General features: G+C 41.1%; 1 protein-coding gene across 1 annotated transcript in view; it reads left to right on the top strand.

Moving 5' to 3' along the window:
- LOC109915228 (ATP-dependent translocase ABCB1-like) overlaps positions 1-26,056 on the top strand; it is a 91,958-nt gene extending 65,902 nt beyond the window's left edge. The window contains exons 22-28 of the mRNA XM_048611749.1: positions 1,218-1,318; positions 2,042-2,182; positions 5,172-5,328; positions 8,445-8,642; positions 9,557-9,763; positions 22,079-22,225; positions 23,609-26,056. Of these exons, the coding sequence (XP_048467706.1) occupies positions 1,218-1,318; positions 2,042-2,182; positions 5,172-5,328; positions 8,445-8,642; positions 9,557-9,763; positions 22,079-22,225; positions 23,609-23,806 (1,149 nt within the window). The 3' untranslated portion in view covers positions 23,807-26,056. The remainder of the gene's footprint in view (positions 1-1,217; positions 1,319-2,041; positions 2,183-5,171; positions 5,329-8,444; positions 8,643-9,556; positions 9,764-22,078; positions 22,226-23,608) is intronic.
- The last annotated feature ends 1,320 nt before the right edge of the window (positions 26,057-27,376 follow it).

The following is a 27,376-nucleotide window of genomic DNA, read 5'->3' as shown; positions in this document are numbered from 1 at the left end:
GTTGCCAGGGTTGGAGTGTTTGAACTACAGGGAGAGGCTGAATAGGCCGGGGCTAATTTCTCTGGAGCGTTGGAGTTTGAGGGGGTGACCTTATAAAGGATTAAAAAATCATGAGGGTCATGGATAGGGTAAGTAGGTTTATTTACTGGGGGAGTCCAAAATTAGAAGGCATGGGTTTAAGGTGAAAGGGGAAAGATTTAAGAAGGGACCTAAGCAGCAACTTTCACGCAGATGCGTGTATGGAATGAGTTGCCGGAGGAAGTGGGGGAAGCTGGTACAATTACAACATTTAAAGTGGCATCTGGATGCATACATGGATAGGAAGGGTTTAGAGGGATACGGGCCAAATGCTGGCAATTAGGACTAGATTAATTTAGGATATCCGGTTAGCATGGATAAGTTGGACTGAAGGGTCTGTTTCCGTTCTGTAAATCTCAATGACTGTGACCTCCCTGTATCTATTTTGTCAATGATTTTACATAATTTGTCAGAGGCTCCAGGAATCACAGGAAGGTAATACTACTGGCTGTTACTGTTTCCACATATAGTAATCAATAAGAGAAAGACAAAGGGATTAATGTGATTTTTAATCTCTCATATTTGCTTTGTTCTGGTCTTTTACAATGTACTTTTGTATCTGCTCAACACCACATCTGAGATTTGTAACACACAGTAAGAAAATGAGAAAAATAAATATTTATGGAACATGTCGTGATGCTAATAATTGAGTATTTACTAACAACAATATTTACTACTGCAAAATTCACCACATCATCACTGCACTTTATTAGGAACATGTGGCTAACTACTTAGTAACTATGTTTCAATCTAATATTCATTGGCACAGGAGAATCAGAAACCTTTGAGCAGCTGCTCGTTTACATTAACCATTTAATTTTTTTTAAACTTTGAGTTTTTAGAAATATTCTGAATTGATCTTTTGAATTTTTATCTCCTAAACTAAACATTGTTCAATTAACTTGCAAACTTCCTTGGCCCTTTATAAAACATACAACTGTTGTGAATATCAGCTGGTCTCCTCCAGAATGGCGTCAGATGCAACTAAGTCCTTCTGGTTTAGATTAAAATGTTGGATCACTTTTTTTGAACTTCGGTCCTGAAAACAGACTTCATTTGTTGATCTTTGTAGTTCTGGTTACATTAGTAAATTGTATAAAATAGCAAACTTTGTGACCCTTTGTTTCACTTCTTCTCAGATTTCAACAGAAGCTATAGAGAACATTAGAACCGTGGTATCTTTAACAAGAGAAGATGCTTTCTATAAAAAATACATGGAACATGTAGATAAACCTAACAGGTACATAGTCTTTCCAAACTAATTTTAAATAACAAGCATATTACATGCTGAGTCTATGTTTGAAAACATTGTAGTCTACAGCAACATTTTGGTAGCTCTTTTTGTAAAAGATTGAAAGCTCCCGTGCAACCTTTAGTTTAAAATGGGAACTTAGATTGTTCATAAACAAAACTGTCTAGCCCTATTGGATTTCAGCCTTTGCAATTGGTTGTTCTATGCACTTTTATCTAATTGGCAAATAATTCCTAATCAGACCATCAAAATTTATTAGAATCCTTTGCGGGAAATATATGGTGATTGCATATTATATGAATTCCACAGGTGTCCACAATGCACATTATGTGATCAGACAAAATACTTGATTGTGATCTATGATTCCCTCTTATCAGAAATTAGTTCCTTAATTTGCTTCACTGTCATTTTTTTTTAACCCTGGAGGAATCAACCAATCTGCAGGTCCAAAGGGTAATCCAGCAGGAGCTTGTTTTCTCCTTTCTCACCAAGAATAAAGTAATCTACTCATTGACCATGGCAATGTTTCCACTTATTCTGTGATAACCTTCACAATTATTTCAAATTAAACTGCATTTTTTAACACTTCATTTTCAAAGTGATAATTATATAAATATAAAGACAATGAATATGTTGAATTAACCATATTTTCACTTGTTTGTACTGTGAATAAGATACCAAATTTACTGAGCTATTTTATGATTTTCTCAGAACCTCCCTCTCAAAAGCTCCACTCTATGGCTTCAGCTACGGATTGGCACAATGTGTTGTATTTTTTGTGCAGTCTGCAGTCTTCCGATTTGGAGCATGGCTCATCGTAAATTGTTTCATGACTTTTGAGAATGTGTTCTTGTAAGTAATTTCCTAAAATATAGCCATTCTTGTGATCCTAGCTGACGGTAATATTGGACAGGTCAGATCCCAGAGTGAAACCTGGCTTAACAGATCATAAATTGAACTTTTGTGGTTGGTTACTGTGGTGATTTGTTATTGAATGTTTTCTTAGGAGGCTGCCAATGTTTTCTGACAAAAGAGCACAAGTTTATTAATCAAAAGAATAAAAAAAATTATGCATGCGTAAGTCACTTTGAAAAGACCTTAATATGAACTGCATAACAAAGCAAAGCCTTGCATTTCATCAATAATCTATCCGAAAACAATTTGCATGCTGATTGTGACAGATATTTTATACATAAGAACATAAGAACATAAGAACTAGGAGCAGGAGTAGGCCGTCTGGCCCTTCGAGCCTGCTCCACCATTCAATAAGATCATGGCTGATCCTTTCGTGGACTCAGATCCACTTACCCGCCTTCTCACCATATCCCTTAATTCCTTTATTGTTCAAAAAAAATCTACTTTTTTTTAAAAACATTTACTGAAGTAGCGTCAACTACTTCACTGGGCAAGGAATTCCATAGATTAACAACCCTCTGGGTGAAGAAATTCCTTCTCAGTTCAGTCCTAAATCTGCTCCCTCTAATCTTGAGGCTATGCCCTCTTGTCCTAGCTTCACCTGCCAATGGAAACATCCTCTCTACTTCTATCTTATCTATTCCCTTCATATGTATTATATAAAGTTATTAAGGATATTTTGATACATGGCTGAGCGCCCCAGTTCACCCAATAGAAACACAATAGTAATAACCATAAAAATGACAATGTCCTGCTATTGTTACTAATCCCGTAGCCACTGCTGTGTTTTCTTGGGATAGTACAGCAGTTGAGGGCTGTATATCGCTTTCCTTAAACATTTTGATTAGATATAAAATATTGGAAATGAATGAAGGGTCTAGGCCCGAAACGTCAGCCTTTCTGCTCCTATGATGCTGCTTGGCCTGCTGTGTTCATCCAGCCCTGCACCTTGTTGTCTGGAATACTATGTACAGTTTTGGTCTCCTTACTTGAGAAAGGATGCACTGACACTGGAGGGGGTGCAGAAGAGGTTCACTAGGTTGATTCTGGAGTTGAGAGGGTTGGCTCATGAGGAGAGATTGAGTAAACTGGGACTCTACTCATTGGAATTTGGAAGAATGAGGGAGGGATCTTACAGAAACATATAAAATTATGAAGGGAATAGATAAGATAGAAGCAGCAAGGTTGTTTACACTGACAGATGAACCCAGAACTAGGAGGCATAGCCTCAAAAACAGAGGGGAAGCAGAATTAGGTCTGAGCTGAGGAAGAGCTTCTTCACCCAAAAGGTTGTGAATCTGTGGAATTTCCTGCCCAGTGAAACAGTTGAGACTACTTTGTTGATTGCTTTTAAGCAAAGATAGATTTTTGAACAGTAAAAGAATTAAGGGTTATGGTGAGTGGGCGGCTAAGCAGAACGGAATACACAATAAGACCAGCCATGATTTTATTGAATGGTGGAGCCGGCTCAATGGGCCAGGTGACCGACTCCTGCTCCTATTTCTTATGTTCTTATGAGTTGCTTGTTCTGCTGGAATTTAGAATGGGAGCAACCCTGGTGTATTAGAATTATGCTCCAAACTCTTTTTCCTGAGGCAAGAAATAAATGACTTTGGCCTGCAACGAAATATCAGATTTTTGAAAAATTTGTGTCTGGCTTTCATTGTCCCAGCTATTATGATGGCACAGACCACGCAAATCTGAATGATATGTGTTAGGTAATCTCTTGGCTATCCCAATACACTGTTTATACATAATTAACTGTCAAGTTTAAAGTTCCATTGAGCAGCTGCCAACATTTGGAACCCTCTAAGAGAGTCCCAGGCTCTGAGTGAGAATCAGAAACTTCAGAAAGTTACAACTTCCCACCGTGGAGATGTGACCTGACTCCACACCAAGGGACAATCAAACCACTGGTACCTGATTTCTCCACCCGACTAAAACTTTTGCTATACAGCCAACCCACAACTTGCGGTGCCCTGACTATATTCCTCAACCTGGGCACCCAGTCCAACTTTGCCCACTTCCTCACTTGTCTGGCAGCTCCCAGGCCCCTCCTGATAGCCGGAATCCAGTCTTGCCCACCTCTAACAACTGACCCATCATAATTGTCTCACCCACTTAACTGTCACCTGCATTGTCCACAATCTGCTACCCAAACCTTTTCATCTACCCAGCTGACATCCTATCCCTCACCCACCTGGCACCCTGTTCTCTCAGCTGCCATGTACTTGAGCTGTGACTCACCCGGCACTTAACCCTTGAACTACATCCATGTGCACCTGGCACCTGCCTTTCTCACCCAGCTGCCACCCATACCACTTATACCCCCAGAAGCCTATCCCCTCATCCACCTGTCACCCTACGTACTTGGCACCCCCTTCCCTCACCCACCAAGCACCCCACACCCTTACATGCCTCCAACAGGTCCTACTGCACCATCATTACTGAACTTATGTGGGAATGGTTGCCTCCTCAGCTCACGATCTACACTGTTCACACATGTGACCAGAAGGAATAGAATATAGCATAAAAAAGGTCTCTGCAGCAGTCCGCTGGGATGGTGCCTGTATGGATTGCTGGACTGCTCCTGTTGTGTTTCATCTTGCATCAGAAATCTGGCTAGGAAAATGCTAGAAGCAGGAAACACTTTGTCTAATCTGGTTTAGAAACAAGGGTTGTGAACCAGATCAGAATATTCCAGACAAATGTTTTTGTCCATTATGTCTTTGGTTGAATTATTACAACGATAAATCACATAGTTTACTTCCACCAGGGATAACTTATTAGGAAAATAGAAATCAGTTAAAAACAACATCGATTGAATATTTTGCCCAATTCTGGTGAAGTTATTTCATCACAAGCAGACTTTTCCAAAATACTAAATAGAATAAAACCTTTTGTTTCTTTTTAAAAATAATATTAGGGTTTTTGCTGTCATTGTATTTACTGCTGCGCACTTGGGACAATCTTCAACTCTTACACCAGACTATACAAAAGCTAAAATTTCTGCACAAAAGATATTCCAACTTTTAGAAAGGAAGTCACTAATTGAATCTTACATCGAAGAAGGAGAAAAACTGGTAAGTAGCAAGTGATTGCCTCTAACAGGATGTACTGGCACTGGAGGGGGTGCAAAGGAGGTTCACTAGGTTGATTCCGGTGTTGAGGGGGTTGGCTTATGAGGAGAGACTGAGTAGATTGGGATTATATTCATTGGAATTCAGAAGATTGAGGGGGGATCTTATAGAAACATATAAAATTATGAAGGGAATAGATAAGATAGAAGTAGAGAGGATGTTTCCACTGGCAGGTGAAGCTAGGACAAGAGGGCATAGCCTCAAGATTAGAGGGAGCAGATTTAGGACTGAACTGAGAAGGAATTTCTTCACCCAGAGGGTTGTTAATCTATGGAATTCCTTGCCCAGTGAAGTAGCTGATGCTACTTCAGTAAAGTTTTTTAAAAAAAGGTAGATTTTTTTTGAACAATAAAGGAATTAAGGGATACGGTGAGAACGCGGGTAAGTGGATCTGAGTCCACGAAAGGATCAGCCATGATCTTATTGAATGGTAGAGCAGGTTCGAAGGGCCAGACGGCCTACTCCTGCTCCTAGTTCTTATGTTCTTATGTTCTTATTATGTTCTATTTCAATGTCCAGTAACTGTCTGTTAAATGCATGTTAATTAATTCTACAATTTTCATGGTGAATTCTTGAAACTCTTCCTTCACCTCTCACTGTAGTTTTGTTTTTGACTAATATTAACTGTAAACCCATGGACTACCACAGCTAACTAGACAACTGTACTTCCTTGCATCCCACTTTTTATATAAAGACTTAAACATTCTCCTAGTTTTTCCACCTCTTCCACTTCTGTTTAGACAATGCTACCTTCCATACCAGCACTTCTGGCATGTTGTCCATTGTCCTCAACTCTATTTTCCCCATTGTGGTTGTCAGGGTTCTGGGCTGTGTCCATTCAATGTCATGCACTTCTGCTGTCATCCCTTCATCACCTCCATCTTTCCCGGAGTGATTACAAAGTTTGTGTTTCTCTCTTCTTCCACCGCAGCAGCGTTTCTATTTAAGAGAGTATCCTCTACCATTTCTTCCAGTTCCAGTGAGATGCCATCAGCAGAACATATCTTCCCCTTGCCAAAGGGACATTTTTACACAAATAACTGTGGATGATGGAAAGCTGAAACAAAAAAAAAATGCAGAAATTGCTGGAGAAGCTCAGCAGGTCTGGCAGCATCTCTGGGAAGAAAGCAGAGTTAACATTTTGAGTCCACTGACTCTTCTTGAGTTAACACCTAGGAAAAAGTGATGTTTATGCTGAAGCTGAAATTGGGGTAGGTGGACGAGGAAAGGGGAGAGTTGTGTGGATAGGTGGACATGGACCTCATAGAGAGAGATATATACAAAAGTGGTAGGTAAACAGGGATATTATAAATAGGAGATCAGGACAGGAGAGAAGCTGCATATGTGACAGTAAGAGCTAAGAGTAGGAGAAGACGGGTGAGCTACACTGAATGCAACTCATTTAATGTGACAACGGACCTTGGAGTTTATGAGACTGAGAGAGCCATCACTGCCTTTTCAGTGGTACATGAATACACCTGGTCTTCTGTGATCAGTTCCATTGTCCACTGCTCAAGGTGGGTGAGGGTCTTAATGTGCAACACCTCTCTGTCAATCATGTTCCTCTCCACCTGATAGTGGACCAGCTTATTCCACAATAAAATAAATAGGAGGAATAAATGTGATGACAATGGGGGCAATAAAAGTTTGTGAGCTTGCATCACCACGCGAGCTGGTGAGTCATACCTGGTAGGTGAGGAGGACGGGAAGTTCCCTTGTAGGATTAGAACTTTGAGAATATGAAGTGGATGTGAACTTATCAGTGCACCTCATGCATGTGATGCTCAAGCTTACAGATCATGAGCCTTTAATGAAATGCCTGTGCAGTGGAGAGTTAGACAGAATGATGCTCTGTGAGAGTTCCATTTACTTTAGTGGAGTGTAGCAATTTATTCATTCTCTTTAAGCACTGCAGCTGGTTGCATTGTTGGAGATTAGTGTCACTCACTGACTGACTCCAGGCTAGATGCTTTTGATAGGGAGGCATCCTTTTGCCATCTCCCAAGAAGAGGACCTGCCTTCTTTGTCTTTACTCCATACAGCAACACCTGTACTGAAGGGTAACTAAAATGTATGCCAGCTTCTGCTCCTTGGGGTCGCCTTCACTAGGGTTGGAGTGACACTCAGACTGAGTGAAGGCTCCTGGACTGCAGCGAGTGAAGTGTGTCCAGCTGGTCTTTGCACACAGTACCGGAGTTTTTGTTCCTGCTTTCTAGCCCTTTACGATTTATGGAGTCATTTGCTCAACATCCTGCTTCCATAGAAAATGAAGTATAAAGCATCTAATCGCATGAGATAACCCACCCCAGGCTAAAGCAGAACTTTAGCTCCAAATTGGAAAATCCCAGACCCTGACATTCCTTTCAATTATCATTTCAATTCTCCCCCTTGCTCTGACTCTGATCTTTCTGGCCTAGGCATGTGCTGCGCTCCGATAAATCACAATGCAATCTTTTGACTAGGAGTTTAAAAGTCTTCCAGGATGAACATGGTGCTCAACCATTTTAGTTCATGTTCTCTGCCCCCATTTTGTGTCTTCCTTTTTGCTGGTTTGACTTTTCACTCACTTTTTTCATAATTCCTTCACTTTGCATTTGTATAGCTCCTATCATACCATTCATACCTTATCTGGACATCTCTTTAGTTGCTTTACAGGTCCCATCACTTTGGCCTTCCTCTTTGATTTTATTTCCATATCCTTTTAACTCTCCTGCCCTATCATTTACTTTTTTCTTTTGCTTTTTTTCCTGCTCTTCCCTTTTCAGTTACACAAAACCTACATATTTCAAACTTTTCTTGGGGTTCTGACGAAGGTTCACAGACCTGAAACATTAGCTCCGTTTTTCTCTCCACTGATGCTGCCTGTCTTTGAGTATTTACATTATTTCTGTTTTGCTTTCCTAACTGTAAATTATATTTGGTGTATACTTGTAACTTATGTAAATGAATTATTATAAGATTCAGTTGCCTATTAAAGTTCGCAATGTCATGATTGTTTGATATTAGCATATCTTCTGTATTTAATTATGATAACTATTTCAGCCTTTCTCCTTTTTTAGAGCAATTTTGAAGGGAACATTGAGTTCTGTGATGTGAAATTTTCATACCCTACACGGCCAGACATACAGGTCCTGAAGGGTCTGAGTGTACAAGTTCATAAAGGCCAATCTCTGGCTCTTGTTGGAAGCAGTGGATGTGGAAAGAGCACATCAGTTCAGTTACTTCAGAGATTTTATGATGCTGTTGATGGACAATTGGTAAGAGTCAATTCATAAAACTTAATTTCTCATCTATCAGCTCAGCAGCAACGTTGAGCATCAAGTGAATTCACCTCATGGTCATTGCTTCTGAACTGACCTCTTTGCTTCAGCCATCTTTGTCCCTTTCGATAGCAAATTATTCTTGACATTGTCTATCCAGTACCTTCTTGGTCCTCTTTTTGCATCTTGTTCCATGTAAGTTTGTAGGTCGGTCCATAAAACGGTCCATCCAGTTGTTGTTATTCTTAAAATCATTACAGTTATCACTCTTGAACCTTCTGAATAATAGGTGATTCTTGTCCAAGCCATGTGTTCAGTATATAGGTCAGTGGTTCACCACAGTCACTGTATTCTTCTCATTAACTCATCAGCTGTCGACAACTGTCGTTATCAACCTTTCTGATGCACCAGCTCTCGCATCCATATAATAAGAATACAACCGAGACTTCACAGTGTTTTTAACTGAAAAATTGTTGGCTTTTTATATCCTGTTTATTCTTCCAGCAATGCAAGTACAGTCCTTGCACTCTTCCAGAGTTCTCATTCACTGATATTAACCATTCAAGATGTACACATTTGCAATAAAGTAACCTGTCTACACCTATAAGTGAAACATGGCACCTTGAACAGGGAAATAGAAAGGTGCTGCACTCCTGGAACCAAATCCCAGTCTTCAAGAAATAATGATGATATGGTGCTTGTGTTTGTGTGTATGTTTCATTATTTTTACTGACTACAGTACATTATAACCTGCCATCATGCAAGATGAAATCGTATTGGAAGTAAGTGTGGATTAATAAGACTACTCTTCATAGAATAAATTAGTTATGCATATAGTAATCAGGGAAGTATTTCATGCACTTTTTCAGCATGTATAGTTTGAATTCACTGCATCATATTGTCTTTTCCAGTTGGTAGATGGGAAAGATTGTAAATGTCTCGCCTTGTCTTGGTTGAGACAACAGATTGGAATCGTATCACAGGAGCCCATACTCTTTGACTGTAGCATTGCTGAAAATATAGAATATGGTGACAACAGCAAAACTGTAACTCAAGAAGAGATTGAAGAGGCTGCAAAAGCAGCTAATATTCACAATTTCATACAAAGCTTGCCTGAAGTAAGTCCACATTTATATATCTTTTTAATGATGGTGCAGGCACGCAATCTTTAATATTTTAATACATTTCCACATATTAAATAAGAAGTTTACATACACATAAACACAAATATATAAGCATAATTAAGAAATTAAATGCTAAATGACTGAATTTGTAAGTGCCCAAAGTTCTGTGCTACCAAATGAGTATTTTATAGTAAATGAGTTACTAACCCTGCAAGAGGTGAGGGAAGAAATTACAGGGGCCCTGGCTGATATATTTGCGTTGTCGTTAGCAACGGGTGAAGTCCCAGAGGACTGGAGGGTAGCAAATGTTGTGCCTTTATTCAAGAAGGGCTGCAAAGAAAAACCTGGGAATTACAGTCCAGTAAGCTTAACATCTGTGGTAGGTAAGTTACTTGAGAAGATTCTGAGGGATAAGATATACATGCATTTAGAAAGACGGAGTTTGGTTAAGAGTAGTCAGCATGGCTTTGTACATGGGAGATAATGCCTCGTAAATTTATTAGAGTTCTTTGATGAAGTGACCAGGAAGGTTGCTGAAGACAGGGCAGTGCATGTAGTCTGTATGGATTTCAGTAAGGCCTTTGATAAGGTTTCACATGGTAGGCTGTTCTGGAAGGTTAGATCACATGGAAGCCAGGGAGAGCTGGCAAATTAGACACACAGTTGGCTTGATGGTACGAAACAGAGGGTAATACTGGAAGGATGCTTGTCTGACAGGAGACCTGTGACTAGTGGTGTGCCTCAGGGTTCGGTGCTGGGCCCATTGCTGTTTGTTACTTATACTGATGATTTGGATGAGAATGTACAAGGCATGATTAGTAAGTTTGACACTAAAATAGGCATATCATGGACAGTGAGGAAGGTTATCAGAAATTGCAGCAGGATCTTGATCAGCTGGGGAAGTGGGTCGAGAAATGACAAATGGAGTTTAATATAGAGATGTGCGAGGTGTTGCATTTTAGAAAGTCAAATCAAGGTAGGAGTTTCATTGTGAATGTTAGGGCCTTAAGCAGTGTAGTGGAACAGAGGGGCCTTAGAGTTCAGGTGCACGGTTCTCTGAAATTGGAGTCACAGGTAGACAGGGCAGTGAAGAAAGCTTTTGACACCTTGGCCTTGATCAGTCAGGATATTGTGTATAGAAGTTGGAAAGTTATGATGCAGTTGTACATGACATTGGTGAGGTCACACTTGGAGTATTGTGTTCAGTTTTGGTCACCTTGATATGGGAAAGATGTTATTAAACTGGAAAGAGTACAGAAGAAATTTACAAGGATGTTGCCAGGACTCGAGGGACTGAGTTATAGGGAAAGGTTGCACAAGATAGGAATTTTATCTTCCGAGCATAAGACACCGAAGGGGGATCTTATAGAAGTGTATAAGATCATGAGAGGCATGAATTGGGTTAATGCACTCAGCCTTTTCCCCAGGTTTGGGGAATAAGGACTTGAGGGCATCAGTTTCAGGTAGTGGGGAAAGAATACATGGGAACCTAAGGGGCAACTTTTTTACACAGAGGGTGGAATACATATGGAATGAGCTGCTAGCGGAGGTGGTTGAGGCGGGTACATAAACAACATTTAAAAGGCATTTGGACAAATACATGGATAGGAAAGGTTTGGAAGGATATGGGCCAAGTGCAGGGAAATGGGCTTAGGGTGGATGGACATTTTGGTCAGCATGGACCGGTTTGGGTCAATGGGCCTGTCTCTGTGCTGTAGGACTCTATGACTGTATAACATTAGTGTATTCCTCTGCTGCTTTATTGATACAATATCATTATTTCACTCCTTCTTTGAAAACGGATGGATGAAAGTGTTATTAATTATTTACTTGACTTAATTCCAAGAGAGTTTTTTTGTATTTATTTTTGGGATGTTGACATTGTTGGCTAGGTCAGCATCTATTACTCATCACTTTGTCCAGGAGAAGGTAATTGTGAGCTGCTTTCTTTAACCATCCTTGGCTGCAGGAACACCCACAGTACTGTTAGGTAGGAAGTTCCAGCATTTTGGACCAGGAGTGAAGGAATGGCAATCAAGATCCAAGTCAGGATGCTATGTGGCTTAGAGGAGAACTTGCAGGTAATGGTGTGTCCCTGCTTCTGTTCCACTTATCCTTCAAGCTGGAACTGATGACAAGTTGGAAGGTGCTGACAAAGGAGCCTTGAGTTAGAACAGCATCAGTGGTTTCGGGATTGAAAGTTGAAGTTGGTGGATGGACTGCCAAACAAATGGGCTGTTTTGTCCTAGATGCCAGCAAGCTTCTTGACTGGTATTGGAACTGCAACCAATGAGCCAAGTGCAGCGTGTTCCATCACACTCCTGATTTGTGCCTTGTGAACAGTGGGCAGGCATTGAGGAATAAGGAGGTGAATTGTTGCTGCAGAATTCCTCACCTGTTTTTGTTGCAACACTATCTATGTAGCCAATCCAGTTTAGTTTCTGCTCAATGCTAATCCCCAGGATGTTGATAGTGGAAGATTACATGATATAAGACAATTGAACATCAAGGGGCAACAGTTAGATTCTCCCTTGTTGCAAGTGGTCATTACCTGCCACTTGTATGGGACAAATGTTATTTGCCACTTAGCAACCCAGGCCTGAACGTTGTCTTGATCTTGCTACAGATGGACACAGATTGCTTCAGCACCTGAGAACTCATAAATGGTGTTGAACATTGTGTAATCATCAGCAAACATTTCCGCTTCTGACCTTATGAAGGAAGGAGAGTCATTAATGAAGCAGCAGAAAGTTGTTGGCCCTGGCACACTTCCCTGATAAACTCATCTCAAGGGGCTGAGATGATTGAACTTCAACTAACACAAACATTTTCCCTCATGCTAGATATGACTCACCGCCTACGAGCTTTCCCCCGATTCCTAATGACTCCAGTTTTGCTGGGGCTTCTTGATGTCATACTCAAATGATGCTTTGATGTCAAGAAAGGTCACTCTCAGCTCATACTGACTGCTAGCTCTAGTTCAGATGGTAGCAACTGCTCCTCAAAAGCTGAAGATTGTGGGTTCAAATCCCACCCTAAGCTTTGAGGGTGGAAATCTGGATTGACACTTGGAGTTCACGACTCAGGAAATGATTCTCTGTTGGAGATAATGGACTGGATTTTTCAAAAATTTGGCTAATTGTTGATGTCAGTGAGTGTTATGGAGAGTTTCTCTCTGTGAGCTCTCATGCAATTATATGATACTCACCTTAAGCATCCACCATGCTTCCACAGAGCTGTTCTCACACCATCTTGTGCCCAGCAGTGGTGCAGGAATGTTCAGCTGTGAGGATGGTCTGTGGTTTCTTGCCACCAGTGTCATACTTAAACTCCAGCTGAGCACCAGTTTGAATGCTGCAAGCCAGAAATAGTCCTTCATGGTTCATGTTTATGAACAATCGCACCAGAAATGGCTGACGGAGAAAAGTTTGTTGATAGGAACCTAGAGATCCTGGTGGATGGAGAGGAGGGATGTCAATCCTTAGGATCACCAGAGGAGAGCACAGCACCAGAACCTCCCAGCCTGGTCTGAAGTTGCTACCTGGATCAGTGTGGTGTCCATGGTAAGGATTGCCCAGCCATGCAATTAGTAGATTAATGACTTTCTGCACTCCACAAGTTTAAATGCCATCATCTTCTCTTTTCTAAACTCACATTCACTTGTAATTCCCTTACTGTGCTCACCAAGATTCATGGTCTACCGCTCCCAGTGTTATAAGCAGCATCTTCCCTCAAACACACCCCATTCCCCCAAAACCATTAACTTAGCACACCCTCGTTGACTTCAGATACCTCACCAACTTTCCTCAACTTGCACCAGTGCAGCAGCTGTGCCAGTCACTTTCATCTCACACAAATCCTGACCTTGTCTCATGCCAGGAGATAATGGCCCATGGTAGGGCAGTGAGGGAAAAGGTGGGTAGTAGGCTGCCTGACATTTATCTGCTCACCTGCTATGCAGAGAGAATTCTTGCCCTACCACGAGAGATCCATGACCACTGATGTGATGATGGCAAAAGCTTTATGCCTTGGTGACCAAGAATCGTTGTGCTGTGCTGCCTTCCCAGTCCCAGCACTGTGAATGTATTCTTTACATACCTAAATTTCTACCGCGTTTCCTAACTCATTCCCTGTCATGCTTTTTGCAAGAACTTGCGTCCCTGCCAGCCTCCACCATGAAGAGACCAGCTTTTCCTGTCAATAGCATTTCCTTCACCTCTGTGCCAGAAGGCACGGACCTGTCAGAGGATACACAGAACAGGCTGTCTCCTGCACTCTTCACAGCTCAGATGCTGACATCTCGGTGGGTAAGTGAACCAGATTAGAGTTGGGAGGACGTCGTAGTGAGCACATTACTGGCATATCTCTCCAGTTGGCCAAGGAAGAAATGCCCAGTCCACTGGCACTGTGCGTACTGCTGGAGTCCAGACCCTTGCTCAGTCTCGGGTAGGAGAGGCCTGCATGGTGTTGGCCATTAATAAAAACCGAAGGAACTGTGGATGCTGTAAGTCAGTAATAAAAACAGAAGTTGCTAGGAAAGCTCAGCGGGTCTGGCAGAGGCTGTGAAGAAAAAAATCAGAGTAAACGTTTCAGGTCTGGTAACCCTTCCTCAGCACGGGGGGAGTTCTGAGGAAGGGTCATCGGACCCAAAACATTAACTTTGATATTTTCTTCACGGATGCTGCCAGACCTGCTGAGCTTTTTCAGCAACTTCCGTTTTTGTTGGCCATTAATAACTTTGTCAACATGAGCAAACTGACGCAGGGGCAGCAGGCAAACTTCTTTCTTAATACTAGGGAAACTAGATCAAAGGTTGGAAGAGTCCACCAATATCATCTGTATAATTCTGGCTCTGGCCTGTTAGCAGACAGGTTAATGGCTGCCATGGAGAGCCAATAGAATAGTCATTAGCTGCTGAAGATGCATGCAGACCTGCACTTCATCGCTTTTGCGATTGGTGTTCAACACCAACAGCAAGGTGACATAGGGACGAGGGACTTTGACTCTCTCCAGGTGAACCTTCCTCACAAAGTGACAAGATGATGCTAGTAAGCATCCAGCAGAAGAAGGCACCACATTATAGAAACCTCCTCTCGGGACACTCCAGGCATGCCTGGGTAGGTACCCATCCTTAGTGCCTACCATGTTTTAACCCTGTCTGAAGGATGGCTAATTTTTTCTGAGTGTCGATACAAACATAAAACATTGTCATGATTGAATGTGGGGGTATCAGATGTTGTGAAGGCTTCTATTGGTTTGTACAGCTAACATTTTTGGAACAACAGGAAAAACAAAAAGAACAAACTGGTAAGGTGCATTTGCAGTTGGGATTAAACAGGTGATGCTTTCCTTTGCAGCTTTTACAATCAGTAAATGATGACTTCACCCAACTCCGTTCCGTTGAAAGCACTTACCAAATGTTAATCCTGTAATGGTCCCTGCAGGTGATGGTGTTACACTGTAGGATGGTGAAGGTGATATTGTTTCCGATGAACATCCTCATTTTCTTACTCGGAACAATGCTGTAGCTCTCACAGATCCTCATCATCAGATCCTTGTCATCCATCATATATCACGGTTGTAACCTTCAGTTGTCAAACACAAACTATGCAAGTGGTGCTTTGTCTGTACGGTGCTGTCACGGGGCTGTGCCACATGGGCAGCTCATCTTCAGGACCTATTGTACGGCCCCGGCGGCCCCACTGGAAGAAGGTATTGTATTGCACGTACACTGGGCCTCATGTTGTGGTGTTCTTACTGCTACCTCTGTACAGAGTGTAGCTCCCTGCACCTCCAACACTACTGCAGATGACAATCTTGCTGCCACTGCCCCTCTTTCATCTGAAGGACATTCCAACAAATAAGAATGACCATGGGACTCCTGCACTTTCTCCACAACAGGAAGACACCTTTTGCAGGAAACTTTGTGTTACGTGGCTGCTCCATATTGCCTGGAGGTTACTGTCAGTCCTGGGTTTCCAGGTGCATGAGTTCCTTATCAGTTTGTGTGGATGTTCATGGTGCAGCAAACATAGATGTGGGTGACAACAGCTTCAGTGTCAGGATCCATGGGTGGTGGGGGGTGGGGTGGTGGTGGTTCCAACCAGCATTTTTGTGGAAAATCAGAAATAAAGCAGCTGATTGTTAATTTAAATAATTAAATAAATTATTATGTGATCATTCAGCAGCTGTAATGCACATACATAATATTTGAACATAATGTAGGAGATTGCAAGTGTGGTAGTGTGTCTCTCTCTCACACACACTCTCTCTCTCTCTTCTTGTCCCCCCAGCCCTTGCAATATGTAACAATTAGTGACATGGCTACTTGTGGTCAGGGTTTTTAATTGACATAGTTTCTCACTTTTAATTCCAGATATCTTTTATCCGTACATTGTGAGGCCCGATTAATGCCCTTGATGGCCATCAGATTACTCAGATGTTGACGCCACTCTCTCACACAAATAAAGCTCAGTTACTCCACTCATGCTGCCCATGGTTGATAGCACTGTACAGACAAAGCACTGGTAGCTAACATTCATTTCCATTTCACATTTATGATTCGCATGCGGATGGAAGGTAACACAGGTAGCACTTCATGGAGTGAGTTGCAAGTTCAGCGTGTCAATCTAGCTGGCCCCTTAAAGTTTCATGTTCCTTTCTGCCTTGGTTTGCTGCCAAGCTCATCAGGTGTCAGCTTCCCCCACATTGCCACTCAAATTTTTTGTTCAACACTTTACTCCTCACTTGACCCCCTGAGCTCCAGACCTACTGCTTTATCGTGTCAAACATTGTGATATCCTGTTTCCCCATCAAAGCCAGGGCATTAGTGAACATTCAATAGCGCCGTACTCCTGTGCCTTACTTAGCTTTTATAGTCTCCCACCGTGCTATGTTGAGTTACTCCCATTCACAATTATTATCTCCTCTGCATCTTACTTAGCATGCGGCTGCCTCCAATTCCGTAGTTGGTTTCCCTAAAGTCCTTACCACAGCACTGGCCTCTGATAATGACCCCTTGACTTTCGGTGAACATAGCCCTTGGACTGGCCATGACACAACCCCTTGATTAACTTGGATGGTCAGCTTTGAGTGATGTCTGACCATATCCTGACTGATCTTTGCACAGTTCCCTAAACTGACTTCCCGCTAATCCCTGGACTGGTTGAACTGGACCTGCAGGACTGACCGTGACTCACTCACCAGACTGTAATTATGCAGAACCCTTGACCTTGATTATCCAGTGGCTAACAGATTGTATCCAAGCCCCTGGACTGATATTGGACAATGCCTGTGACTAACTATTGCGGTACTGTCTGACCAACAACAAACCTCTGGACTTGACTGAGGACTGCTTCCAATAATCATTGAGACATGGCCATTTGTTTGAAGCTGTTTCAGGTATGCCATTAATGTAGCACAATGCCATTCAGCAATATGTCTACCTCCTTGACTGATCATTGCTGGCAAACATAACAAGCTGCCTGGCTTTGTCTGCACTATAAGGCAAGGCAAGTACTGTGAGCCAGCAAATTCTGAATGAAGTGGCAGTGCCCAAAAAGGCAAGGCACAACCGAGATGATGTGACCATCCATGTAGGTGCAAAATGAGTGAGTGCTAAGAAAGCAATATAAAAACCCTGAAACATACCATGTTTTGATGCATGAGATGGGTTCCTGTCCCCATGTACTAAGTAGCCAGGCAGCAACAATATAAAGTAGGATGCCAGTGAACTCCAAAGTGCAATATTGAAGTGTGAGTGTGTATGATAATGTGCTGAGTCAGGTGCACGACCAATGCAGAATTCTGTGGATGCAGTGTGAGCAGCTGCTGCCCATGAGATGTTGGGGAATGCTGGCCAAGTTGGATTCTTAGAGAAGATGCTAGGTAATTGCTCTGATTTTCACGTTGAGACTTGATGTCATCTAGTTTCTCTCCACTGCCCGGAAAAATTGGAACCTGCCCTGCATGTAATTGAGGCAAGATCAGATGTTCATGAGAAACTAAAGCATGCAAATAACGCCTGTGCCGTTCACGAGCGAGATTCCCAATAACTGTTGAAATCCTGTGTGGAAAATCAGACTCTTTATTCCTCAGTGTTTCCATTCTCCCAATAGCTCCCCAACTGCCTTGCCATTCCCCATTTCATTCAGTGGATGTTAAAAATTCCACCCACTGTTTTTGGATAAGACCCTAAGTCAAGGTTTTGTCAATCCTCTTGGTTGCATGTAAAAATTTCCAAGGTACTACTTTTGAAGAAGAGTAGGGCAATTATCCCTAATGTCCTTGGCCTTGGCCAATGTTTATCCTTCATTCATAACAAGTAATTGATTATTTGGTTATTCTCACATTAAATGGAGCTGGCTGTGTGTAATTTGGCTGTTACATTCCTACATTAAAACAGTAACCACAGCGACTAACCTTTTCACCAGCAAGAGACCCCATCAGAGTGAGCACAAATCAGTCACTGTGATGCTAAGGGGCAGGTTTTGTAGCATATTGAGTTCATCTTGAAGATCTGCACAGCCTTAAGCTATTGGTGCATGAGAGTCAGGCACCCATGGGGAGTTGGAGAGACTTTATGGAGGTCTTTGCTGTACAGCAATAACGTCCTGCAACAGCATAAAGCTGTGATTTTTTTGGTGGGGTTTGGGAGCATCGCAGAGTGGATCATTGTGAGGAGACTGGAATAAAAAGGTGGCTGTGTTCAACCCGCATCCATACCAACAATTATCCCCAGATGGGGACAAATAGACCCCTCTCCCTTTCCCAAGCTGCAAGCAGGCCACCCGCATTTCCTTGCAGCGACTTTCCTACTCTTTTAAAATCAAAATATTCATTGGGTTTTGCCTCTAGCCCATTGGTTGATTCCCATAATCATGGAAACAGGACTGAAGTAGCCAGTTTTCTTACCTGGAAGGAAAGCAGTTAATTATTTTTGTTTACATACAGAAATGCTCTGACACACTTGATGGTCTCTTTTTCCCATCACCAAATCACGCATGGTATTTTTTTCATCACACCACCAGTAAAACATAGATAATAATCTCAGTGTGGATTTAGGACCTTAGTATTGGTATTTAATTAGTGTTTTTGTGCCTTAATTGGTAACAGTTCAGGAAGGTTGCCATTGGCATTTGCACCCAGAACTTGTTTGCTGAGGCGGCAGAAAGGGACGATGAGCTCTTCTGCAAATCCGCCCCATTATTTGCCCTTTCCACTATTTGTCCCATCACTTCTAGGAAGGGAAAACCCTGTCCTACACTTCCAAGATCTTTTATTGACTGGAAGCAGCTTTGGAATGACCTACAGTCACAAAATATAGACTATCAAATGTTGCCTTTGCTTTTAAGGGTAAAATAGTTTTCAAGTTAACAGGTACAAGTGCATCTGTGAACAGAATCTGACACAGTGTTCAATAGACACAAGGCAAATTGTGCTTAGACTATGTCCTTGTCTTTGTGTCATTCTATTCAACTGTGTTAACGAAGTACTCAAAATATTTAATTATTAGATGTGCACCTTTGTAACAAAATGTGATACAGACATCACTAACTTAATTTTTGGAGGATTAGCTTGTTTAAATTGCTGGAAAGTTAGAATTCCAATACTATCTACAGTTTTCTCATACAGTTTGGCCATACATTGTTTTTTTTTCTCTCACCCAGAAAGTCAGAGAAGCTTCCTTGATCCAGAAGCAAGGGAGTAGGATTTGTAGTCAGCTGTGGAATGTCAACACTTACCTTTAGCCTCAATTAAAGCTGCCAAAAATGATTTAGTGACCTCTGAGGCATGGTTTTCCCTCTTCCCAACAGCCATTTAAATCTGGCATCAGGTCAAGGGGATGTCTTAGCGTGCAGCAGCAGTGATGTTAACAATCAGATAAAAATATTTAATAAAAACTAGTTTTGAGGAAGGGTCACTCAATCCGAAACATTAACTCTGATTTCTCTCCACAGACGCTGCCAGACCTGCTGAGCTTTTCCAGCAATTTCTACTTTCAGATAAAAATACCTAACCTAATATTTTTCACGTTTAATTGAAATTTTCATTCACTAAATAGCAATCATGTTTGGATTAAGATAGACGTTCAAGGAAGGAAAAGCTTAAAAAAAATTTTCTTTTTATCATTATGGTGAAATTTGATATTCCACCAATTTAAATTATCTTCCAAGACCACTGAGGGTATTTAGCAGCAATTATAAATTTGAAACATCATTGAAAATCAAGTTACACCTTATTCAACAAGGTACAATTTTTTCAAACACTTCTGCAAGACTAACAATATAAGAGTGGAACTTCTGATCAGTTCGTATATTTCTATTAATTACAGATTGGGTTTGCACCACAGGAGAAGCATATAACTTTTAAATGTTTTTCTTGCTGAATGTACTCAGACTCTCAAAGTTTTTAGCAATTCAATGGAATGAAAGTGACAAAAGTAGACAGTTTTACAGTCACTACTGTTGTAGTTTCTTGTGTCAAACACCACTGTGTCCTGCCCTACATATGGCTCATCTAAAATATGCAAACAGACTGGGTTCTTCCCCGCCTCCCTAACCTGTCCTTCCTCCCACCTATCCCTTTCTCCCACCCCAAGCCCCACTCCCATCTCCTACCTACTAACCTCATCCCGCCCCCTTGACCTGTCCGTCCTCCCTGGACTGACCTATCTCCTCCCTACCTCCCCACCTACACTCACCTTTACTGGCTCCATCCCCGCCTCTTTGACCCGTCTGTCTCCTCTCCATCTATCCTCTCCTCTATCCATCTTCTCTCCGCCTCCCCCTCTCTCCCTATTTATTTTAGAACCCCCTTCCCCTCCCCCATTTCTGAAGAAGGGTCTAGGCCCGAAACGTCAGCCTTCCTGCTCCTCTGATGCTGCTTGGCCTGCTGTGTTCATCCAGCTCTACACCTTGTTATCTTGGGTTCTTGTCGAGATGGTTATCTTGAAGTTTATTAGCTATACCGACTATTTACATTGATATAATATCTCAGACTTATCCATGGTCTAGGTTCTGTGCTGACTCATGCTGTTGTTTATTACATAGACATAACTGTCCACACTGACTCTACTGCACTGAAAACACAACCGAAGATGAGATATATAACTGTATACCTGAACATCTTATGTTGTGATTTCATGTAACTGTCTTGAAGGTACACTGCCTGTCTGATCCAGAAACTATACAATAATACAACAACTACCATCACAGAACCTGTGCCATTATCTGCTCAAATTCATCTTAAAGAGAAAGAATTTGATGATCACATTCCCTGGCTCCCCAACCGATCCCCATGGCTAAAAGATTGAGGGAGCCCTGTTGTCATGTCACATTGCATATGTACATAGTTTTCTATTCATGCACACAGCTTTTAAGTTCTTCTTCTTACTTTTCTCTTTGGAACTTGGTATCTCTGTGTGCATGAAGTCTTCTGAAGAAATTCGGCTTTAGCATAATTGAAGAAATGAAGAATATTTGAGTTATAAATCACATATAATACACTGTACGTATATGAACATTTCACACCTATTGAAGCAGGTAGTGTTATTCCAAAATGAGATAGATATAGACTTTGTTAATCAAGTATTTTGTATAATTTTTACAATACAATGGTTCTCATGTGTTCCATTTCAAAACATATGATCAACATACTGTAATATATTTAATAATTTGTTGGTTTCTTTTTTTTAAATTACTTTTCTCACTCGTATAATAATTATTTATTATTTTTAACAGGTCCAATGACCTCAAATTTTAAGAAGCAAAGGAAGTAATGTCAAAAAACTTATTCACAGGGCACAATGTCACCAATGGACTTCCAGACCCAGTGTCAAAGTTTGCATTCTTAGTCAAAGATATTGTTGAACCATCTACGGAACTTTTTCCTCTTTGCTTGTTTGTAATGATTACAAAGAGCAAGTCCTGCTTCCAGCCTCTTTTCAGCTAACTAACCATTAATTGGCTACAGGACAGATGGTATTTTCCTCAGTGGGCTCCCTCAATCTTTTAGCCATGGGGATTGGGTGGGGAGCCAGGGAATCAAGTGCCTTGAATAATTTAGCTTAAAGAGTTTGATCAGTTCTTTGAATGAACTTGCAGGACAGATTTGTGAATTCAAAAATCCTGGAATAATTTAAGAAGCAATTGGATGCAGCAATGTGGGAATGTAACATGAATGAGTTAAATTGGGCCAGATACTTGCCTTCATCTGTAGGGATCTTGTGATCATTGATAAAGATTGCCAATAAAGATTAGTTACAATTGCCCTCAATTGTGTCAATTTAAAGGATCTCTTTCTGTATAGGGGTACAACACTCGAGTAGGAGATAAAGGAACACAACTTTCTGGTGGTCAAAAACAAAGAATAGCCATTGCTCGAGCCCTTGTACGTAAACCAAAGATCCTACTCCTTGATGAAGCAACATCTGCCCTGGACAATGAAAGTGAAAAGGTTATTATCTTGATTTATCATCTGTATTAACTGGGTAACATAATTATTTAACTTGCTTTTGAGCAGATTAAACTTTAAATAGTTTAAATCATTCAAGCCTCAGGGTATCTGGTTCTTCATGGTAAATGAACCTGACTTTGCAATATTAGGACTAAACTTTCATTCCTGGGTTAGTAACATGAAGTCAGGTCAATGTTCTGCACTGAAAACCTGACGAGATAAAGTATCCTGGGAGTTTGGGGGATAAAAATTGGGAATCTTGGCAGATGACCCAGAAACCCTTTGGAGCTTGCTCTGTGCAGGGCTGTGCTGAGTAGAAGGCCTACACCAGTTTGCTAGCACTTTATCAAGGTAAGGGAAGAAAAGGCAATAAAACACATCATTTCTCTAATCCTCATCCCTCACCCTGAACATCACTTCCCATGCCAGCTCATGTGACCTCATGCCCACAACTCATCCCGATCCATTTCATTACCTCCATACCAGCCTAACCCTAAATACCCATGTCCAAGGTCTCTCATATCCTCCATATCAATCTATGCTCCCCACATACCCCATGCCCTTTCTAGCCGCATGCCAAGATAGTACCAATTCATGTCACCCTTTTTTTTTCCATAAACCACCTATGTCCTTACGCCCACCAAGCCGAATTACCCTGTATCCTCCATGGACAGACATCAGGATCTATGTTGAAATGGGGAACATAAAGTTCTTCAGTGCCTTTTATGTCAATGTCAAAATAAACTACTGTATTTGGTAAAATTCACAACATTTAGCTTCCTTTAATCCCTTTTAAAAACTAGCATCAAGATTCATAGTGCCCCACTTCAAAGAACTTACACCAACTTGGAGTTGTCAATTAAAATATGAAATGACAGGCCACCTACTATGATTGTGAAATATTTAAATAGCAACAGCTTTAAATGTTTTTGCAGCTTAACAACTCTGTTTGACAACTCTGAAACCCTTTTCGACAGCTCCTCTAATAGCCGTTTTGCCAGTTTTAATGAGTGTATGGATTTTAACAGTCCCACAGCGACCTGTTTCTCTCCAGGGCAGTTATTTCATGCAAATATCAGCAGACTTTCCCCAAATGCCCTGGGACTATTTCTAATAGGGTGTCCTACTTCTCCAAGGACTTTGGCAGCATTGGACCTTCTCCAACCAGGTCTGATGTGCACAAGTCATGACTTGTATGTGCTACTAGTGAAAATCAGATTATCTTGAGGCAGCTGTACTTTGAATTATATGATCATCCTTTTTTAAAACAAAATGCTAGCAAGTTGGCATTGATAATCTTTTACAAGGTGAGCATTTTTGCTACAATTGTATTACCATTTTTGAAAGTCGAACCCAACATTTGCATTCTTTATCTTTTCACAGATTGTCCAGCAGGCCTTGGATAAAGCCAGGCAGGGTCGAACCTGCATCATCATTGCCCACCGGTTGTCAACAATCCAAAATGCTGACATTATAGCTGTGATACAGAACGGTCAAGTTGTGGAAAAGGGAAATCATAACCAGCTCCTCAGTAAAGAGGGAGCCTATCATGCACTTGTCCATGCACAAGTTCAGCATTAATATGAATATTGCCAAACTGATTTCCAATGGCATTGGTGTGAGTTTCATCTGGTACTCTGCTATTGTAACTATAACACGTCCCAAGCATATTTATCTGTACATGTCAACTTTGAAAATGAAAATTTTAATCAGAGGATGCTGCCATTCGCTTTGTTTTAAGATTGCACATACAAGTGCAATTTGCTGAAATGTTGTTCAAAAAATGTGATTTTTTTTATATTAATGGAAACTTTGTGTATTTTTCCTCAGATGTTCAAGTAGCACATAATTGGTTATTGCCTGTTCGGTTTTGAATTATCAGTCACAGGTGCTCCAACAAAGAGTAGAATTTGTGTTATCCCGCACTCAATGGACTTGGGTGTGCCAGTAAATAAAAATGCCATTTGCTAGGGAGTTACTACAATGGCAACAACAACAGGTAGAAGAATGTGAATTGATTTATATAGTGGTGCATTTGAGTGTCTCGGAGAGAAATAGCTGTCAGTAATAAACACAAAGATGTCTTTTATAAAACGAGTAAAGCATCTGATAACTAAATCCCCATTAATGGTACAAAAAGAAATGTGTAACATTTAAATAAGTTCTGCTCTGCACTTGGCATGCGCCACATTATGGCTTTCTGCGGAGATGTATTTTTTGCATTTTGTGAGCAGCTCAGCCGCACACCCTGTGGCTAAAGAAGAAAGAAGTACAAAGCATGAAAACATAAGTTAATAGTCTTAAATCAGAATATCACCCTCAACAGAAAGTCAAAATGTTTAAAATGTACATGGTTTGTTGTGAGCAGAGGGTGTATCATTCTGGTTGGTGGCGAAATCCAGTTACTACAGTGCGGATAACACAAATTTAATTGGTTTTTATTTTATTATTCACTATTGTAATGTAAATAATTTGGAACGTATCTTCGAATATCTCTGCTTTTCAATTGATTGACAATGTCTGGTATAAACTATCTCCTCATTTTTCATAGGCTGTGGACTTTGCCTTTTTTTTGATGATTGTACAGGTAAAGTCACCACAGTCTCAGAGGGCTGTTCTTTCATCATAGAGAGACAACAGGGTTGGGGGCGTGCTTGGTGATTTTTAACCTGAGGGCCACCATAACTTGGGTAACGGACAAGTTGGGAAAGACGGGATCTTCAGGGGAATGTAAGCCAGTGTGGGAATTGAGCCAATGCTTATGGTGGTCACTCGGTTTTGCAAACTAGACATCCAGCCAAGTGAGTTAACTTTTCAGCAGAGCGACTCCTTAGAGTAGGTACAGATTGTGTACTGGACGTAGAAAGGACCCAACAGCTGAAAAGTGAATGATGTCGAAAATTGATGTAGTCTCACTACTGTAATGTCTACAGCCCCTTGATTTGTGGACAAATGCATCAACTGCACCCTTCCATTAATGTATTGTGTGTGTGTGTGAGAGTAGGACAGAAAAGGCAGGATACCAGAACCAAGAACTACAGAGAAACACTGAACAAGCAGGATATCAAGAACCAAAACAAAGTTGCTGGAAAAGCTCAGCAGGTCTGGCAGCATTTGTGAAGGAAAAAACAGAGTTGACATTTCGGGTCTGGTGACCCTTCCTTGGGATATTAGAGCCACAGAACCCTCACTGTGCAAATAGAGCCATTTGATCCATCAACACTCTGGAAAAACCTCCACCCACACTATCCCAGTAACCCCACATTTACCTAGCCTGTACATCCAATCCCCTAACCCACAAATCTTCAGACTACCCTGAGGAAACCCACACAGACATGGGGAGAACATGCAAACACCACACAGACAGTCAGCCAAAGTTGGAATTGAACCCAGGTGCCTGGTACAGTGAGACAGCAGTGCTAACCACTGCTCCACTACTATGCTGTCTGTTCTGTAGAAAGTCCTAATAAAATCCTTGAAATTATGAAAGAAATTGATAGGGTAAGCAAAGAGGATATATCCACTTGAAGTTGTTCAAAACAGGGAGTCATAAATATAAGAAAGTCACTGATTTAAAAAAAAAATCCATGAGGGAATTGTTTAGCTAAAGCAGTGACAAGGTGGAAGCTGTTAAGATGGACTGCTTATGAATATTATTGATGCATTTGAAAGTAAGTTAGAATTAAATGGTATAAGGTTAGAAGAAATCTAACAGAGCTAAAATACTGGCATATTTCTGTAACTGGGTTAAATGGTTCTGTTTTATTGTTTTAAAATGGTATAATTCAGTGAAATTTAAAAAATCATTACATCAGTGTAACGGAATAAAGCTAAACATCAATAGTTCACAGATTTGAATGCATACTAACAAAATCCAATGATTAAAGACAATTGATAGTCAATTTAAAAGTTGTTTGTTATGGAACTATTGAATCAAAACTGGATTTTTAATGTTTCCTCTGCACCCAAACTGCATAATCTCCATCTTGCAGTTAAAGTTTATCTTTTGACAAATGATAGCAGGATTTGTTGTTTAGGTAAAAGTTAAAGTCAGCAATTTGCCAACTGAAATCGGACGAGGCATTTCTTTAATTTCAATTTCAGTGCTGTCATTGTGTTTTGTGAACACGAGTCTCACCTGTTAATGAATCTCTGCAAGTCACTCTGGGTAACTGTTCTCATTAAATGAATGAATTACAGAAACATACATTACAGGGGAGGAAAACATTTTGGCCCAACCAATCATGTATTGGTGATGTCATCGGTGCATCTTGCCTCTCTTGTCCGCAATTGGAAAAGATCATCAATTTTGCTTCAAATTTCTACCCTGCCCTCACTTTCAACTGGTCTGTCTCTGACTCCTCCCTTCCCTTCCTCAACATCTCTGTTTCCATCTCCACGGATAGACTGGCCACTAATAAGGTTGTTGACTTGCTCGCTGAGCTAGCTTGTTTTTGTTCAGACATTTCATCACCATGCTAGGTGATGTAGTCAGTGGAGTCTCCGATGAAGCATCAGAGAGGGGTCCTTAATCCTTGTGAGTGTTTACACTCCCACAACATGCAGAACCAACGTGGGTTTACAAAATACCATGCAATGACTGCCACAAACATTACATCGGACACACAGGAAGGAAACTAGCCATCAGAATACATGAAGATCAGCTAGCAGCAAAATGGCAAGATGAACTCTCCTTAATAGCAGTACACTCAGACAATGTAGGCCATCAGTTTAACTGGTGCAATGTAACCATAGTAGCCCAAGCCAAACATAGACACACACGGGAATTCCTAGAGGCGTGGTTCTCAACACATAATGCAATCAATAAACATATAGAATTGGACCCCATATACAAACCTTACAGAACAGAACCGGAAATGACACTACTCACCATAACAGACCGGAAAGTATAAATTCCAAGCCGAATAGGACAACATCACTTCATCGGAGGTCTCACTGATGATGTTACCTAGCACGGTGATGAAACGTCTGAATGAGAACAAGCCAGCTCGGCAAGCAAGTCAACAACCTCACTCACAACCCGAGATCTTTGCTAAAACTTTAAACTGGCCACTAATATCCATGATAAACCCACTGACTCCCACAGCTACCTGGATGATACAACCTCACATGCTGTTTCCTGTAAAGACT

The sequence above is a fragment of the Rhincodon typus genome, chromosome 2 (genome assembly GCF_021869965.1).
Source record: "Rhincodon typus isolate 14 chromosome 2, sRhiTyp1.1, whole genome shotgun sequence".
Taxonomy (NCBI): domain Eukaryota; kingdom Metazoa; phylum Chordata; class Chondrichthyes; order Orectolobiformes; family Rhincodontidae; genus Rhincodon; species Rhincodon typus.
Note: the sequence above shows the minus strand (reverse complement) of the source record. Positions and strands in the feature narration are given on the sequence as shown.